General features: G+C 39.6%; 1 protein-coding gene across 1 annotated transcript in view; it reads left to right on the forward strand.

The window, feature by feature from the left end:
- Positions 1–844: 844 nt before the first annotated feature.
- SELENOK (selenoprotein K) overlaps positions 845–20,459 on the forward strand; it is a 57,778-nt gene continuing 38,163 nt past the window's right edge. Inside the window, exon 1 of the mRNA XM_044077613.1 lies at positions 845–1,383. Coding sequence (XP_043933548.1) covers positions 1,365–1,383 — 19 coding nt within the window. The 5' untranslated portion in view covers positions 845–1,364. The remainder of the gene's footprint in view (positions 1,384–20,459) is intronic.

A 20,459-nucleotide genomic window follows, 5' to 3' on the forward strand; every position in this document is an offset into this window, starting at 1 on the left:
TGGGGTCACACCATCTGTGAGTAGGGAGACAAGTTAGGGAAGTCCCAATCGTGACTCTTCAAACATCATGGCTAATTACTAATGTTGCTTGTGCACAGTGCCAATTTGGTGACCACTGTTGGCACAATGGAGCCAAGCTAAGGACACACATTAACACACGCCCTGCCTAGCATTATTGCTTGCTTAGAACACATAGCTCTCAAAGTTACAAACTCAAAATGAGAAACACCAGCCCTTATAATGTAGAACACATAGTATAGTCAGTACGATACCAACGGCTTACTAACAACTTAGACTAGGAAGGTCATAGGATGGTTGAAATACGCTGGTTTTACACATAAAAATCATTTAACAAATTAACATGATTAATTTCTATTTACCATGGATATCAGTTAAAAAATTCCTGATACAGAATGTATGTCAGACCCTTTCAATGTGGACCTTCGAGGAAGTAACTTTTTAAGACCCCCAAATGAGGTACGTTCTTTGTAATGAGGTACACTTGAGAGGCCGCGCATACTTCTCAACCTTTTCGTGTATGAAATCTGGAGTTGTTGCGTCTTTCGGCTTTTCCCGGTTAGGGGTCGCCACAGCGAAACTCCGGTCCACTAATGATTGGTAGTTGATTTTTACGTGCCGAGTTACCAGCCCTGACGCACAACTTTCAACGAAAGTACGCCCATTCACGCATGTCTCCAAGCAGAAGACGCTCTAGCTGAGACTCCAGCCGGACAGCGTCTTACTGTGAGGCGACAACGCTACCGCAGCACCACCACCGCGGTTACAAAGCCTGACATAGAGACATATTTTAAATACTGCCGCTGTAAACTTAGAAGGTTGCTACAGTAACAGCTTGTTTTAACAAACATTTTCTGAAAGATTTGAAGCCTGAAATTCAAATTATGTCATTATGTAGTTAATCCAGTCCTCAGATTATTCCAGTGATATGCCAGAGCACCACACATTTTATGAGGTACACACCAAAAATCTAGACAGTTTAGAGATATGGCGGTATGTTAGAACAAGAAACCCTAACTACAGCTAAATTTACAATTAGGACAGTTTTTTTTCAAACAATCTCACTCTTATTATGTTTTGAGTCTTACTTAAGTTCTTTACCATCTCTGTTTTTTTACTTAACGATAAAGACAAGAAGCCCATTGTGGCTGTGGGGGAATATCTCAGAAAGGAAGAAATCTCTTCACAATAAAGCTTTCAACAGTAAGTATCGTTAGGGGTTAAACTTCCCATAGATTGTGACGCATGTAAATTGCACCGGTTTTACAGACGTCATTTCCAGAAGCTTGTCTTCCTTTGTACCCGGAACAGAAATAAACTTACTTGATGTGGTCTAGTGAAACAGTATGGTGTACGTGTCCAATGGTAAGTAGCAGACGTGGATTTGTATATGTTGTCTTTCGAAAATTATTGAACTGAATTTTTAAGTAAATGACATCAACAAAGAGTGTTCAGCTTTCGAGCTTCAGCGTCCAAGTTGTCTGTCTCCCCGCACAGGATAACTACGATTCTCCGATGTTTACCTTGAGGAATATACAGCTTTCTTTTAGTCTTTAATAACGGGACGTTAAATTGTTGGCAGCTGGATGTTAAAAGTTATATGTGTAGGATTATTCATTTTGCCTTTCTTTTCTGGTTAGACTTTAATAATTATTTTTAGAATAATTTAGGTCACAAAGTTTACTGGACAGATTACAGTATTGTGCATTATAGATTAAAGTGTTTATATTTCTGTCTTAAAATCAGAAGCTAATGAAACTGTCAATTGCTTTAAATCTGTTTTGAATGTGAGCAATTTAACTTGTTTAAAGGCTCTCAGAAAGAGGTACTTGCCATGTTATGTTAATGTTAAGCATTTGTGTTTGTCCACCCCCCCCCCCCCACTTCCCCGTGTATTGTCTTCTAAAGTATTCTGCAGACTACCGAGCCCCGATAAAGCTCTGTTGCTTCCTTTAATAATTAGAGCAGGGAAAACTTATTTTCATGGATGGCTGTAATTTTTGTATAATTGGGAGATATGAACATCAGGGTGTAATTTTGTTGAGATATTGGATGAAAAACTCCTAAAACCTGGTTTAATATTGATTAAACTGGGACCAGCAGCAAGACCAGTTTTGTCCCATTCAAAACTGCAGGGAAACATTCTTGCCTGTTTATTAGCTGTGAAAGCCGATTTAAGATACTAATGGACTGTGTGAAAAAATGTAGGTGTATGTATGTATGAGACAAAATGCACAGATGAGACAGTGGACCATGTGCAAGCCCCGTTAAAGAATGAAGATGCCAGTATTGCCTGTGTCCCCATCTATGTCATGTCAGTATAACACCTGTGAAGTTTTTTTTGTAATCCACTTAACATTAAGGTGCATTTTACAGGCATTAAGAAGTATGAAATTCTAATGTTTGTAATTAGACTGACCGTAAGTCTCTGTTATTTAACAGAAAACCAAGCAGTTTCAGGAAGGACAAGGCAAAAATAGGAGTTAAAAGCACATATGTTAAAAGTTAATAGAACAACTGGTTTTGCATCAACAGGCATTTTCAGAACTATAAAGGATGTAGTAAGTTTTATCACCATGGATGTGGTGGATTTATTTACTTGTATACATACCACATGATGTGGGACTTTTACGGTTTGAAGAATCTTTTGCAGATTCTAAGGACATCCCTTTTAGTGTATTTCATACTTGTTTAATTTTAATGGATCTAGTTTAAAGAACAATTTTATATTTTTTAAAGGAGTGTATTGTAGACAATTAAAAGGGGTAGCAATGGGGGCATGTGCCTCCACATATGCCAATATTCTCTTATATTGGGAAAACCAACACATTTAATTCTGAGTACAGGCAATATTAGAATTTTTATGGTCGTTGTTTAGATGATATATGCTTTTTTGGGTCAGTACAGAGGCTAAGTTTAAAGTTTTAGATTACCTATTAAACACTACTAATTTTTTAAAATTTGCGTATGAACTTAACAGTACAGAGTTAAATTATTTAGACGTAAACATACAAATGGTTAACAGTGGCTTTAAATCTAAAATACATGGGGAAAAAGACATTCTCGCATTCATACCTACACTACACCAGTGCACACCCCCCTATCAGAAAAGAGGGGTGGTAAAGGGACAGTTGGTTTGTGCCAGTAGGATGACATCAGATGCCAAGGATTTTAAAACTGAGTGTGAGTTTTTAATGAATATGTTTAAGGCTAGAGGTTGCCCTTGCAATTTGTTGACCGAGATATGTGCAGAAGTAACAGAGGCTTGGAAAATAGGTTTGCTCCTATTTTGGGTATAGAACACCACATTTTAAATAAGATTGGCCCAGACAAAAAGATTGAAAGTGAAACATATCAATCTGCATTAACTATCACCTTTGATGGGGAAACTAAACTGGTGAGGAGAGTTACTGAGAATGAGTGGAACAAATTTGCTAAGATATCAGCTTTAAATATTATATTTGATAAACCAATACATTTACAGGAAGGGTCGTAATATCAAGAATATATTGGAGGATGGTACACATTATACTAATTGTGGAATTTTCTTAAGTAAGAAGAAAGGTACACATAAATGTGGTAACTGTCCCCAGTGTGTATGTATACAGATAGGGGACGCAGTATATTTGAAATGCAGAAATAAGTACATTAGCACTAAAGGGGATGCTAGCTGTAACACAAGGTGTATTTTTTTTTATGTGTATAATACATATATATATATATATATATATATATATATATATATATATATATATATATATATATATATATATAAAATGTATGTATATGTGTGTGTGTATACATGTATACATACACATATATATATATATCCATATCCCGATGTAATACATGCGACTCATTCTATGTGGGAAAGACAAAGTTAAAACAAAGAATGTACAAACACAGATATATTAGGAGAATGAATGAAAACAATGCCTTGTATAAACATTCCCAATTATGTAAAGGTGCAGAATATTTTTTTTCTGTAATTGAAGTAATACCTATAGACACTACAGGGAGCTTTACTGGCAAACTGATCCTGGATGCCAGTAACCACCCAGGATTAAACAACATGGTATCATTGATGCCTGTACTGAAGCTTAGATCAGCAAAATTTTTAACATTTTAAACATTTTTGTTTTTTAAATGATATCCAATATACACTCCACCTGTTAAATCAAGTCTTTTAGGTGTAGACCCATTGTATTATATGCTTATGCATTTTATTAACTTTGACAGATTTTAATAGTGTGATGTATGTTTTTTTCCAGTAGATGGTGCCATTGTATTTTTACACACACAGGATGTAATTTTGCATTTTACTTCAGACCTATTCATTGCTTTATATTCATAACTATTTTAACATTTGCATGCATTTCTTTTACATGTCATTATACACTGTCATGCTTCATAAATTTAATTTTCAGTTCAGATTTAATGTATTTAAGAAGTTTTCAATTGTGCTGTTTTATTCTTGCCGTTTTAAATAATTGGTGTAATCTATTGGTTAAATGGGGGGTAATAAGGTTTTAAACGAGCATTCATGATTAGTACGCTCATCTGATGAAGTTCTTTGAGACGGAAACATAAAGGGAAGTATATGAATAGCATTTATGTACTTTGGTGTGTTTCGTATGTGCTTTGGTGGTTTTTCCACTAATAAACTATGGTGTGGATCTGGTTGGCCTCCGGTGCCTATATTTGGATTACTGGTTTTACTTTTGGGCACTTTTTTGAGTTTTAAAGTTCTAATGTCTGACATTGATTTTCTTGCAAGCCACTGAAAATTATAGTCAAACACTTTGAGGGACAGGGCAAAATTTATAAAATTACACAGCCATAGACATGCTTTATGTTGGTATTTCAAGTGAAAGATTGCTTAGTGCCCCTACTAATTTTTTTTGTTTGTTTGCTGGGGTTTGCCTGAGACATCTTTTTAGAAAACACTCCTTGTTATAACGTTTAGTGTGTTGCAACAGCCGTGAGCAACTGTCAAACAATACTAATGCCGTCACATTTTAAGCAGTCCACAAACACACTACTGCAGTGCAGTGTTCGCTACTATCACACAAATATTCACACAGTTTTAAGCTTGTGCAAGGTGTATATTTTTTTGTGTCTAAGTAAATATGGTTGTGATCCAGGGTTTCATAAATTCTTATTAGTGCTGCAGTGAGTTAGTTGTACAAATCTCACAGGTAGCAACACTCTTGCAGTATTTTTTATTTTGAATTTTACCAGGAGTAGAGCACAGATTCCATTGGACTTGTTTCAGTGGAAGTTCTGAGCTAAACACAGTAGATAAATCTGGTTACCCTCAGATTATCGAATGTTCAAATGATCAGCACTGATATGGGGAAGACCATATCATCGAACATTTAAATGTTCGACAATCTGAGGGTTTAAAATTGGGGATAGATACTAGACGACTGAGGTTGTCTCGTGATCCCCGTGTATTCCGGTCACCCTGTTACCTAAATATACCATCTCCGAGATCGCACTATATTCTGGTAACAGGAAATGACGGAATACGGACCCTCTGTACAGCGCAGAATGGGAATATTTCCTGTTACTGCAATGTAGTGCGGTCTCGGAGTTGGAATATTTAAGTAGGGGAGTGGGGGGGCACAGCCCCCCACATGGGGGATGCAGGGGGGCTTGCCCCCTTGCTATAAACAGTTTACTCTTTTTTGGATTAGTTTCTTTTATTTACTTTTACATTGTCGAACATTTAAATGTTCGATGATGTGGTCTCTATCATATCAGTGTCGAAATTTGAATGTTCAATGATGTAAAGGTAACCCGATAAATCACATATACAAAGTAAATGTCAGTGTATACATTTGTTTACAAAGTGAATATCCTCGTTGGCTTGAGGACCTAAAGACCATAGCTACATGGCATTATATACATAGTGAGATGTCTAAGATGGTATGCTGAAAGAATCAAAACTAAAAAGCAGAGTTAGAGCAAGTTACATTGAGGGAAGTAAGGTAGGCGGAGGTTGCTGTATTGCCAAAGAGACAGAGAGTACAGTTGTGTTTAGTTCTGATGATTGAGAAAAGAGAGAAGTTTGGGACCAAGGACTGAGAAAGCATGGTCTGTGCACTGAAGCCTAGTTTTGGGGGGGGTTGGAAGAGAGGATCTGAGTAGTTTTTTGGTTGTATATTGATATATTTTTGAATAACCTGGAGGCTTGTTGTTGGAAGGTCTCATTCTTGATAAGTTTCTAAATCTGAAAGGTGAGTAGAAAGTCAACATGTTTCACAGATTACAAACCACAGATAAAAGTGGATAAGACACATGGTTCACTCACTACAAAATAAAAATGTCCAAACACCCCATGTAAAGTGAAACAAGGCAGTGGCTCCCAGTACAAACAGCAAAACATATAAAAAGCTAAAAATCATTTATTGAGTGCTTTCAATCAGAGATGCTGCTTAATCAGACAACAGTACAACCCATTGGGCAAGATGTACACCCATCGGTCAATAAGAAACAATCAATTACGTGAAATGGACATTACAAAATCAAAAAAATGTATTCCAATACATTTCAAAATGAAAACATTGCATATATTGACTTAATATCGTATAAAAAATTCTCTCATTTAGACATGAATTGTTGCTACTTATAAAAAAATTCCTGGTTTTAAGGGCAGGTTTAATGAAAACCCTCTCATTCAAATCTTGTCCTCTATTAGCCGTCAACCGGATATATATGTAATAGCAATTTGTTTTTTTTTTTTCCCCTTGTACAGTGTCTGTGCCATAATGGACTGCAAGTACTGAGCTTTTGGGTAGTTGGGTGTGAGATAGAAGTATTAAAATAGCTTATGCTGTGCTGACATGTTTTGTAGTAAAATGACTTGTGTACTGAAACCAATGCTAAGTCTTGGTGTTTCTGAGATTAGAAGGAATCTATTTCATGGCACTACTTTATATAGATACAAATTTTGTATATTTCTAATGAATGAAAGAACACTGAAAATGCCTCGTGTAACACCACCATGCCAAATGGTCACAGATGCTATGAGATGACCGCCATTACTGAAAACTACAATATCTTGGAAATTAATGACTTTAAAATATATGGTGATTAAAAATACCTAAATTTCTTCTGCCATAATGATGTTTAATTCACCAAAGCTTTTTTGAGTCCTTGAAACCATTTTGTTGACATGCCTGGAGAGACAGTGTTGCACATTTTTGGAATAGCAGTAAAACTGGATAAAGAATAAGAAGAAATCTCAGTAAACCTGTTTTTTGTACTCTGTGGGCAATGAGGGTCAAGGCCATATACTTCTCATTTGCTGTTGCATGAGTCAGTACTTAGTAAATTCTGTGAACATTTTGTGCCAGAAAAAATATAGTTCACAAGTATGTTTTCACAGATATACAAGCAGAGAGGGGTATGTGTGGAAATGTTTGAGAGACAGTTAATTGAACAGGTAGAAAGTTGTGGTTTTGATGACACCTGAATTTGAATGTATAAGGGTTAGATTTGTGAGTGGACAGGCTGATGTGGAAGTGTCGCCCATTTTAATGCATGTGGTTAATTTAACTTTAGAAAAAGCAATAAATATAGCCAGAGAAGCTGAACTGGTAAAAGGCAGAATACTGACTTAAACATGACCAATAACACATACAAGGTAAAATGCAAGTTAATATCAAGTTTCATAAAAAGCAAAATGTGTTCCTTTTAATAGAAATCTATGGCACGATCATCTTAAGAGTAAGCCTGTACCTAGGGGTACAGGAAATGGGCTAGAGTGGGGCCTGAATTTACTGAATAAAGCTGGCAAAGGAGCCAAGATGGTAGGAGCAAGTAACTTAAGCAGGAATAGGATGAAACCAGGAAGACATTTGGATTGCTCGCTAGACTGCCTTCCCTACTGGCGCTTCATCTCGGAGTATGGGCGAAGAGAAAGGGATAGGGGAGTTTTAAGTGAAAGAGCAGCTCTAGTTGAGTTTTAGTTGAATCTAGAACAGAAGCAACTGTTAAAAAGGGATAATTTAGTAGTACATATAAAATATTGCATGATCATAAAAAATAATCATGAGTAGATTTAAAAAAGATTGAGAAGACTGGAAAAGTAATTTACAAGAAAACAATTGGGAAAACATGTACGGCTCCCAAGTATGCAACCAAGTCTAGAAGGTTTAGGATCCTTGCTTGGAAGTGTTTGCATATGTGTGATGGAGAAGAAAGAAGTAACTGGGAACATATGTTTTGGGAGTGTAATGCATTGGCAAATTTGAACAATTTTTCAGAGTACTCTATCAGAAATATTGGATGAGCAAATGACTGTAAGTAAAGGAAATTATTTTCCTGAGATGGGATACAAGATCTGAATTGCCGCCTTCTGAGATGGGATACAAGATCTGAATTGCCTAGACATAGTTCTGTTGGCTACCAAAGAAGCACTTACTTGAAAATGAAAATCAAAGTCTACACCAACCGTATTGAATTTTTTAAAAAAGGTAAAAGAATTAGAAGAGGGATCTTTAGAAAAGGGAAGGAACAAGTTGCATACTAATTGGAAATTGTGATAACAATACATGCATAATGATCAGGAAGAGAGGTGCGGTATAAGGAAGGCAGAAATTTCACAATTGTTTGTAATGTTGGACAGATGATAGCAAAGAAAATTGTGTGATGTATTTTGTCTCTTAATGGAAGAAAGTTTTTTTTTTCGTTTCTGTATGTTTGCCTATGTCTTGTGTACAGGGGTAATATGTAAGATGCTCTGTGCACAGACACGCATCCATGGCATTCTCTTGCCCCTAGTGGCCATATTGGGTAAAAATCTGGTTATATTGGCTAGGCTACTAAGAGCCCTTAAGCTGTTAACTGTTCTTCTCTTTCGGCTTTTCCCGGTTAGGGGTCACCACAGTGGAACTCTGGTCCACTCATGATTGGCAGTGAATTTTTACGGGGCCGAGTTGCCAGCCTGACACCCAACCTTCAAAGAAGGCACGCCCATTCACGCTCGCACCTACCTGCATGTCTTTAACATCAATCGACCGCAGGGAGGACATGCAGACTCGACACAGAAGGCACTCCAGCTGAGAATCGAACAGGAGAACCTCTTGCTGTGAGGCAACAATGCTAACCTCTGCACCACTGTGGCTTTATGAACCTATAAGTGATCATTTTAATGAGGGTGTTTGGGTGGGGGGAGTAAGCCTGTACCATAATCCTCTGTGAGGACTGAGTTTAGACAGTTTGTTGTGAAATGTTGAAGTGTTAACAGCTTTTATGCTATGCTCCAGTATTTTTTATAATGATTACTAGTGTACCAAAACCTGCATTTTAATCCTGTCATTTGAGGTGGTCCTCACTAGAAGCAGACTATATTTCATAGCACCACCTGACAAAAGCCTGGGTTACCTGGGATAGCTCTGAGTGGAATCTGGACATAAAACCAGTCATCCTGTCAGCCATGAGCTAAGAATTGCTGCAGTCACTGTAAGTTCACTGACAAGATTATGCTTGTAAGTGGATGACATGATAGTATGAAGGGGAATGGATATCCTATGTATCCAAGAGACAAGAGGGAAGGGCAGTGCAGCAAAGCCTCTTGGTTTGAGATCCAGAGTTTACTACTTAGGAGGAGGGCAGGCTAGAAATGGTGTGGGAATTGTGGTGAAAGAGAGGCTTCAGAAAGCAGTGAGGACCATCATCAGAATTAGCGACGGACTTGTGGCAGTTCGACTCCAGCCTAATAGGACAGTATTCGTAATCTAATCTTATACCCCACAGTAGGGTTGTGATAGTGAAGAGAGGAGTACATTCTGATAGTTGCAAGACCTGATAGGTAAAGCAGGACAATGTGAATTGGTGTTGATAATGGGTGACTTGAATGCACATCTGGACAGACAAAACAGGATATGAAGACTATCTGGGTCAACATCGGTGGGGCAACAAGAATAATGAAGCAGAGGTCATTCTAGACTTCTTTCTGACAAATGGCTTGATAATGGCCAACACGTGGTTCAGAAAGAGAAACGGGAACAAGTTTACATACACGAGTGGCTAACTTGCAACTCTGGTAGATTTCCTTCCTAGTAAGGAAAGGGCACTGAGGTACAGTCAGTGATTGCAAAGTCATCCCCAGCAAAACATTCATCCCACAGCATAAACCACTGGTTGCCAAAATCAGATGCAAGCAGTAGTCAGAACAGGCTAAAGACCCGGAAATTGACTAGTGAGACAGTGCAACAGTTCAAGGAATTACTTGGTGCTCTGGCACCCTGAGAAGAGAAGGAAATAGGTGGAGTTGAAGAATGACAGTTCCTCAAAACGGCGTGTATGAGGACTACAAAACAGATATGTGGCTGAGCCAGGTATGGAAATAAGGTACATATGGAAAGCTGGTGGTGGAATGCTGAAGTCCAGAAAGGCATCAAAAGAAAGTAGGAGTGCAGGAAAAAAGTGAGAGAAAAGATGGAAAAGGCGAGAAAGGAATAATGGTTCTCTAACTGAGGCTAATGGAGTTGCAGTAGCAAAGAACAGGGTGTCAAAGGTACTCTACCAGTTTCTGAAAAGTGACCGTGGTGTCAAGGCAGACTGTAAGGTAAAGAAGATGGTCTGAGACCCTTCACAAGGGATCAAGGGATGCCAGCAGTAACCTGTTCACTAGTCCACAGGACATCAAAGGCAGGTGGAAGGAGTACGTCCAGCAGCATCCGAAGGAAGAAAATCACACACAAGCTGTATTGTCCCAGGCACAGCTTACAATGAGCGAAGAGGAGCCCGCCATAGAAGAAGTAAGAACATCACTAAAGAAAATGTCAGGGAAAGCAGCAGGCTCAGATGAGGTCGCAGCAGATATGATAAAGATGCTGGGTGGGATGGGGAGAAATGGCCGAGGGTAAGTAGTGTGGAGAGAAGGGTGTGTCACGGATGACTAGAGAGTTGAGCATACTCGTGCCAGTGTACAAGAACAAAGGGGACATCCACAACTGTGGTCAGTACAGAAGTATCGAACTCCTCTCACATTGCTTGAAAGTTCTGGACAGGGTGATAAAATGATATGCAGAGTAACAGAAAGTGAGATGAGCAGTTTGGATTCAGATTAGGATGCAGCACAGCTGACCTAATGTTCGTTGTGAGACATGTAGTTGAGAAGAAGCTATAGAGCTGAGGAAGGAGTCCAATTAGGAATTTCTAGACATGGGAGAGCATATGACAGGGTCCAAGAAAGCTGATTTGGCCAGACCTGCAGTGGTTTGAAGTCCCAGAAACATTGCCTGCACTAATTCTACCAGTGTACAAGGACCATATGGGCTCAAGTGTATAAACAGTAATATGTCTTGAGTGGTTCCCGATGGGAGTGGGTGTGCATCAGGGATCAGCTGTTAGCCCACTGCTGTTCATACTAGTGATGGATTACATTAGCAGAAAAGGCGGAGGGGACAGATCAATGTGGCATTACAGACAAGACTCTGAGCAAGAGTTTCGGCAAAGGATACTAGAATGGAATCCAAAACTGAAGGCATGTAAGATGAAATGGAGTGCATATAAGACAGTGGTAATGACAGTACATTGAGGAAATCCGGAGAAGCTGAGAATTGAGAAAGAAGGGAAGATAGTGGAACAGGTTAATGTGTCTCGGAGGAGTGCTTCAGGAAAAGGAAGTCCCAAATGAACAGGTCAAAGCTAGAGTGTCAGGTGTAGTGTATGACAGAAGAATCTCAGAGGCTGAGCAAGTGTACCAAACAGTGGTGCAGCCAGTACTATTGTATGGTACAGGAACCTTGGCAGTAAAGGCAGAGCAGATGAGGAAGCTTAAGGTGATGGAAATTAAGTACTTGAGATGGGTGGTAGGATGCATGCTATGAGACAGGTGAAGAAATGAGGACATAAGAGCAGAAGACAAAGCATCTCCACTCAATTGCAGAAAACCTCAGAGAACAGATTATGGTGGATCAGGCATGTGTGTAGAAAGCAGAAGACAATCTGGTGAAAACATGGGACGCAGGAAGAAGACAAGCGGAAACAAGGCCGTCTAGCAAAGAGGTGGATTGTGTGAAAAGATCTGCAACTGTTAAGCATGAGTGTTGAAGACTACAGGAGTGTGGCATTGAATCAAAAGAGAATGTGACATGTAATACAACACCCCGACCCAATGTAAAAATGGGGGTGGGGTGGGTTGATGTTGACAGCCTGACACTTTTTTTTCACTTAGAGTTAGGAGGAAGGCAAGTTTTTATCGGGAAGAAATACTGTGAAGCTCTGGATTAGTAAGTCAGACTGTTAGTCAGAAGTGTAAAGAAAATCTTCAAAATAGAATAACAGGAAAGTAGTGGTCATGAAAAGTTAGAGAAATGTAACAGCATTCAGAAAACAGAGGGGAAACTGGCATGGAATGTTGGAGGCTATTTTGTATAGATTTGGTAATCCCCCCTTGTGAATTTTGTACCACCTGATGCAAATATACCCATCCTTAAAATCTTTGTCATATCCGCCAAGTTTTGCAGGTGACTGAAAACCGTCATTTGCTTCTAGCAGTGCTTTAACAAAAAGTGGGATGTAATACAAAGACACTGTAGGACTAATCGTTCAGTTGCACTTCTCTAGCCTGTTAAAACACAATTGTATTTTAGGTAGACTGTTCGGCTTGCTAATCGGCTAATGCCATTTTTTCATTGATTGTTAAATATAAAATGTGTTTTTAAGTTATTCATAAACTTTATTATTGGTTTCCACATTGATTCAGATGCCAGTAGTTTATTGCCAAAGTATTCAACTTGTGTTTAATTTCTTGGACTGGATATATTTCTTGTAAGATGTTCTTTTTCATGGCGGCATGGTACTTGAAAAGTGTATCATCTTCCTTTCCATGTTATATCATTGGTTTGCTGTCACATGTTCCTCGGAGTCCTCTTGTACTACATGGCACATTGTCTGAATTGTCTGTAGAAAGAGGTATAAAGATTTGTTTCCCTTACATTAGTGCATGTAGTGTAGTTACTATTTTTTTTTTTTTGTTGCATTGGACAGTTATTCTAATTTTCCAACTTTTTAAATGTTCATAGGTAGGCACTAGGCTATAGCCCAGCCAAAAAGGTAGCCTGGCTTTTGCCACCCAAGAAAATGATTTTCCTGTGCCACTGTCGAGCAGAGCCACAGAGGTGATCCCCGGGGTGAATTTCCTATTTCCCATCCAATCAAGACTCTTCTTGAAGGGTGCTAATGAGGAGCTTTGTTTGATATAGATAGGTAGTTTATTCCAGAGTATGGGAAGTCTCTGGGACAGGAATCTATCCCTCCGGCATGTTCTGTTTATTGTGATGACAAGGTTTAGGTCCTTAAGAGTGTGTAGCTCGGAGGGATTGGGATTTCATTAAGTGGAGCATGTCCAGCAGCTCTGGGTTTGACATAGCTTTGTATGTTAGGCAGAGATCACCTCTGAGTAGGCGATATGCGACAGAGTAAAGCTGGAGTTTTTTGAGACGGTCTGCATAGGGTATCTGTTTGAGGCCACTAATCCTCTTTGAGGTATTTCTGTGGCCTTTCCAGTTGTTGTAGATGTCTTGTGAGGTACATAACCAAAAGGGGCGTTGTACTCTATAATGGGTGTAATGAGTGATGAGTAGAGGGGGGAACAATGACCTCCTTTTTTTTTTTTTTTTTTTTTTCTGGATGAGAAACCTTTTGTGATGGTGTGCCACGTAGAAGGATTTCCTGACTACTGTGGCGATGTGATTATCAAAGGAGAGACTACTGTCCACCTGTGTCTCAAGGTCTCTTTCACACTTTTGGTGTTAAGTATACTACCGCCTATGTTGGAGTTCATGGGTACAAAGTTTTTACCAAAGGGGATGACTATGCACTTTTTTGGCATTGAGCTTGAGGCCATGGCTTTGACACCAGGCATCTGTCTCAGTGAGGCCCTTTTGTAGAATGTCCACATCGTTAGGAGTTTTGATTATGGCTCCTAGTTTGCAGTCATCTGTGAGCTTCGTTAGCCAAAGACCTTCTGTGTTAGTCTGTACTTGGATACCAAGCAGGAGAGGACCCAGGACTGAACCTGGTGGTACTCCACTTGTCACTAGTCTGAAGTCGGATTTGGAGTCTGCTACTTTCACAGTGTGGGTTCTGTCAGTGAGCCAGTTGGCAACCCATCTTGTGACATAAGGATTTATACCTAGTTTAGTGAGCCAGTTGGCAACCCTTCTTGTGACATAAGGATTTATACCTAGTTTAGTGTGTTTATCTATAATTCCAGAGTGGGGGATGGTGTCAAAAGCCTTGGCAAGATCTAGATAGGCGGTGTGAACCACCTTACCCTTGTCAACAGCTTTGGTGACTGCTTCAAAGAAGTCTGTCTGGTTTAGGAGACATGATCTGCCTTTTACAAACCCAAACTGGGTGGGGTCCAGAGTTTGGAGATTACCAATGTCTCTGTTTAAGTTCCATGATAATACGTTCCATGGCCTTGCAGACCAGGCTCATCAGGCTAATGGGGTGGTAGTTCCCAGGGTTCGTGGTGGCACCCCCTTGTGGAGTGGGATAACCGTCGCTGTACGCCATTCAGCAGGCACAAAGCCTGAGGTGAGGCTATGATTGAACATGGTACTTAGGTGGGGTGTCAGTTCGTTCTGTAGTTCATGTAGAACACAGCCTGGGAAGTTGTCTGGTCCCATGGATGCTGTGTTCTTGGCTTTGGAGAGTGTGATTTTTTTTTTTTACCTGTGCAGCCGTGATTACAGGAACTTTGCATTCTTCCGGTATAGAGATGAGCTCTTTAGGGGGTGAGAGGGGGGGGGGGTAATGAACCTATCTGCCAGGATGTTGGCAATATCAGTTGAGTCTGTTTATTTAGTGTCATTGTGCTGTAACTCGGAGCAGATCTGAGTGTTGCCATTGAGATTCTTGACATAGCTGTAGAATGTTTTCTGGTTGTCTTTAGAATCCATGGCAATTTCTGGTTGTCTTTAGAATCCGTGGCAATTTTGTTTTCGTAACTAGCTTTGGAAGATTTTATCAGGATTGCAGCTTCTTACTGAGGCTGACCAGGGAGCTCCTCCACTCATGGGATTTTACTGTTTTTTGCCACAGATTCTTCCTTCTGTTGCACAGTTTGTTTATGGCAGGGGACCACCAGATCGGGTTCCTTTTTTTGGAGGCTAGCATCTTGGTTCTGTTTGGGATAACACGATCCATGAACTCATGTAAGTGCTTATAAAGTGCAATTGTGTAGGATTCAGTAGTCGTAACTGTATTGTCCATCTGCATGAATGTCATGAAGTTCACCACTTCTGTCTTAAGAAGCATGAAGTTGACTTTGGAGAATTTTTTTACCATGGTTTCCTTAATGGGGGGTGGGGGCAGGATGTGGATATCTAGGGTAATAAGCTTATGGTCTGATCGGACCGATGAGGCGTTGACTTCAGGTGTGGAACACCAGTCACTCATGTTGGTAATGACTAGATCTAGGATATTATTGCCCCTGGTGGGGGTGTGGATAATTTGATCCAGGGCATTGGAATTTATGAATTCCAGAAAGCGATGAGCGAAGGAGTTGGTACATGAGTAGTTTTCCCAGTTAATGGTGAGGTAGTTGAAATCGCCCATTATTAGAGTGTTTGGTTGAACCCTAATATTTTCCAGTACATCAAGAAAAGAGGAGTGGGAATCCTGGGGCATGGTGGGTGATCTGTAATAAGCTGCAATTTGGATTGCAGTTTTGCCCAGAGTTAGTTGCACTTGGATAACCTCTGCTGCATTATGCTGAGCAACTGGGCTGGAGGTGTGGATATTCTTAATGAATATGGACACCTCCGCCTTTGGTGTTCCGGTCTAGTTACATGGCCTAAAAGTGTGGTATGAGTTATAGCCTGGTAGTGCAGGGGTGCTCTCTGGAGCCTTGAATCGGGTCTCGGTCACCGCACAGATATCTATGTTCTCCATTTTAAGGAGTGCCTCGAGTGAGTGCATTTTGAGATTTAGACTTCTAGCATTGAGTAGCATCACCCTCAGTTTTTGCTTGCCTGTTCCTGTTACGGTGGTGAATTTGTCATTTGAACCCTGCCTGAAAAAGGCACTATAGGGGGCGGCAATAACCTTAGCCAGTATCCGGAATCCCAGGGGTGACAGGTGCAGGCCATCTCTGGCAAAGCATCTTTGTCTGTTGATCATGTCATCCCAGGCAGACAGTTACTGGATCCCTTTAGAATGGCACCAGAAGCTTAGCCAATTGTTGAAGTCAATCATTTTGTCCTTGTACTGCGGCATCATTCTGGGTGATGGCAGAATGCTACTCAGGGCTAGGGTCTTACCTGCCTGGGCTACAAGAGAGCGCTCTTCCATGTCTCTTCATGTAGTCCATGTTGGTGTGAACGACCGGAGACATACCTCCCTGGACAATGACAGAGTCATATTTGTACTTGTTGTGGAGTGACCTGAGTGCGTGGGTTATGTGGCTGATCCTGGCACCTGACAGGCAGCTTAACAGTAACCTTCTCCTTGTTTAGCCTGGTGAGTGGGACATCAGTGTGCTTGACTATATAGAGTCGCCTATAAATAGTGTGTTGGGTACGTTGTTTTGCCTTATTGGCTGTGGTTAAGTGGCACACTGAGTCTGCGGGTTATGTCATTTGGGTTGTGTTGGGGGATGGAGGTTGCTTGCGTTTCTGCTTTGGAGGTCTCTGTTGCTTAGACAGATTATTATTGAGAGCCTCCGCGAATGTTTTTGTGTTACTAATATGTGGATTTTGGTGGTGTAGATTTAGTGAGACTATGTGACGAGTGTGGTGTGCAGGTGTTTACCTTCTCCTCTTGACTGTCAAGTTCAGTCTTGATTGGAGAGAGCTTTACCTCCAGTTTGGCTAGATAAGTGCATCTCCCACAGGTTGTAGTGTTGGGTGGTAGGAGGAGAGGGTTGTCTGTGTACATGAGGCAATTTCTACATTGCCCCAAGATGCCCAGATTCATCTTTCTACATTGCCCCAAGATGCCCAGATTCATCAGATAGACAGGAGAGAACACTGGGAGCTGACCCTTGGACATGCCTGAATAAAAAACTATTTTCCTTGAGCAAAGTGAGTACAAGAGCTGTTTTTCTGTAAGCAAGTGAGGAAAGTAAGTACCAAAACTGTTTTCCTCTAGGTAATGAGGAAGGTTGAGTGCTGTAGTTATTCAGTGCTTACAAGTTCTGAACAAGTGCTGATCATGAATAAGCAAATTCAAGTGCTAAAACGTTGATTACTTTTTTTTAAATGTAAAATTCTGTTTACCTACTGCCCTAGCAACTTGAACATAATTTGATAGCAAGTGTTAATATATTCCTTCATAACTTTTGGTAGTATGTATTCTCTTCTTCCTGTAGTAGCAATGATTTATTCTGTCCTATACCCATTTCTTAGGTTGGCTTGCATGCTTTAGGTTTGTAGCCTGCTTTTTTGAAAGTATTGTCACTGTCAGTTTAGAAAATTGTATGTAAACTGTTTAGTTGTAGATATTAAGCAGTATACGCCTAGTCTCTCTTTCCTGTACCATGTTCCATTTTACATGTTGTACAGTTTATATAGGATGCAGGTCTAGTAATCATAAAGTATATGTAAACAGAAGATCAGTTTTTATAAAAGTTTCACTTTTCCACCATAACTAGCTGTTATAAAACTAACTCGGATCCACAAAGTATTGATTTTTTTTTTTTTTTTTTTCATTCTTTTAAATTTAGAAGACATCAGCCTTGTTGTACAGTTTATAGAGGATGCAGATCTAGTAATCATTATATGTAAACAGAAGATGATTTTTTTTATAAAGGTTTCACTGTTCCACAATAACCGTTAATAAAACTAATTCGGATCCACAAAGTATTGATTTTTTTTTTCTTTTAAATGTAGAAGACCTCAACCATGTTGCAGAATAAGTGGTAATTATGAAGGAAAGTATCTTTAATGGTGCAAAATTACCATATAAAACAATTTCAGCTGTCTGATTTTTAGAGTTGAAATGGGGGATATGGAAAGTGCTGTCAGAATTCTGTTCAGCCGTCTGTACCTTGTTGGGTTGTACACTGAAATAACTTCACCTTACAAAGTTTTTTCTTGGTGTCTTACCCCATTCTAGAGTGCTCTTAACTAACCTTAAATAATGCAGACAGTGCCTGTTTTACACTTAATGTTTTTCTTTCTTAAGCTGGTTCAGTCCTGTAAGAGATCATGCCTTTCAACCACAGTAGCCATTACTGTCGTCCAATGCAGGCATCAGAAAAAATGGTAAAGATGTATTCACCACTTTCTCACGACTGTGGAAGTTTGTGTGATGTCTGAATGTAGAAATTTAGAATGTGGTTTGTGTCGCATCTGTAGTTTATCACTTCGCTAATTTCTTTTATTGGTTATGCATGCACAATATTGAGCACGTGCCATTTAACAAAATTTGTATTGGATGCAACACAGATTAAAATATATTGATCATTAGTAAGAATTAATAAGTTACTCTAGGTTAAGAAAATGAAAACTACGTATAGCAGAAAGGTAGAAATATTTTTTGTGGATGGAATTTGGACTTCCTGTTTTCCCTGTCTGGGAGCAAGATCAAAAACACCATGCAAGTTTCATTGTCTGATATGTTTTTTGGCAGATTTGTACATTTATAGTTTTTCATTCAACCATGTAACCTGCTCATATATAGACTGAAAAATGAAGAATGCAACAATCGTAATGAAAGAACAAGAAAGTAGTAGTATGAGACTAGGAATAGTCCACATCTGACATGGGTATGTACAGAATGAGAGCAGAATTTAACAGTGGTAATCTGTTAGTTACAAGTACTTGCAGGTGGGAGGGAATGGTCTCTTCATGTTGTGTTCTGTGAATACATTTTTGGAAGAGTAGAAAAAAATGATACTTTCATAAATTGGCAGACACCTCCAGACCAGAAAGTGTCGGGCATTCTGGCGGTCTTGGAAGTGGCTGCATAAGGTAAACGAGGCAGCCAATTAGTCTTTGAGTTTGAAGGTGTCCAACATTCACTTGAAGTAGTCATGGGGCACGTAATGAGCTTATAGTGACACAGCACTGTGAATATTTACTTGTCCCAGAGTGGCATGCGGGAAAGTCGTATCTAGGAAAATTTTTGAAAGGGCTAGTGAAGTGAAGCAAGTAAGCTAATGTAGGAGAAGTTTAAGAAGCTTTTATTTAAAAAAGTCACATAGTTGGATACTACAAGCTTGGCCTTTCCTGTTAGTGTTGCTGCTTAGGCTAGCGTCACAGTGATTTGTTGTCTAAGGGGCAGGATTTGTTTAGCTTGTTTATGGAGGTAGTGCACTCATGAAATGTGACTTTTAGGCCCATCCCAGCTACCTTTGTATTATGCCTTTGTCTCTTTATCACAAGTGCACAGTAAAGACTAACAAACTGAGCACACAATCGTACAAAACAAAATAAATGAAAACCAAAAATAGTCTATAAAATATTGTATCTAAACAAATTTATTCAATGAATCAGTGTATGCTTGAAAACCATGTCTTTGCAGTATGTACTACATTTTTCAAACCAAAATGAACAGCAGTGTTATAAATTGTTTTTCTAGCCGACTGTCTGTTATTTGTAGGGTGTTGCCCAGGTTACAAATTTCCTTTGATACTGCTCTGCCTGTTTGGAAAAGGATGAGATAGTCCTTACCCTAAAAGCTCTGTTACAGTGGAAGTTGGGGAGACTAGGCTATTGCTGCTGTGTGACTTATTCCAAAGTCCAGCATGACTGCAGAAGATTGAGTGGTCTACCAGTTCAAAGGAATAGATTGACTGTATGAGTATGATTCCTATAAGATGACCCTTATATTTGTTATGCAAAATTCATCGGTGTCCATAGAACAAAGTGCTCCTTGCTGAACAGAAACCATGTTGCCTTAAGGATAAGACATGGTACTGTAGTAAATGGTTTTATACCAGGTGATATACTGTTCTATTGTACAATCTTCCCTAAGGTTGGTTCTCTGGAGATTGGGTGAAATTGAGAGTTTTTACATTATGGTAGTGGTTTGACTAAATTTAGTTTTCCATAGATTAGGTAAGGTGAAATTAAGAGGTATTAACTGTTTTGTTGCTTGGTACTGGTCTAACCAGGGTATTTTTCCATTGATCAGGTAGGGGTTAGGTGAGAGAGAGGTTGTAAATATGGAGACTAGGAAGAACAAAGTGTTCTATGCAGTGATTGAGCCATTGGCAGATGTTGGTGACGCATCTAGAACATTTGCCTCAAGTAATGGTGCAATGCGTGTAGCTTTGACCACTCTAACACAGAAGGAAGTTATGGTGGTGGAAGGTTGTGTGGGGTGGGGATGGACGAGGTAGCGCGGGATTACTAAATTTTGAGTCAGTGCCACGGCAGTTGTTGAACACTAGATTGTACTCTCTAGGTCATAGCTGAGGTTTTTGTGAATAGTGAAGAGGTTGACCTCCTGCCAAAATTATTTGGAAC

Source organism: Protopterus annectens, chromosome 7.part0 (genome assembly GCF_019279795.1).
Source record: "Protopterus annectens isolate FY-2018-M chromosome 7.part0, PAN1.0, whole genome shotgun sequence".
In the NCBI taxonomy this organism is placed as follows: domain Eukaryota; kingdom Metazoa; phylum Chordata; order Ceratodontiformes; family Protopteridae; genus Protopterus; species Protopterus annectens.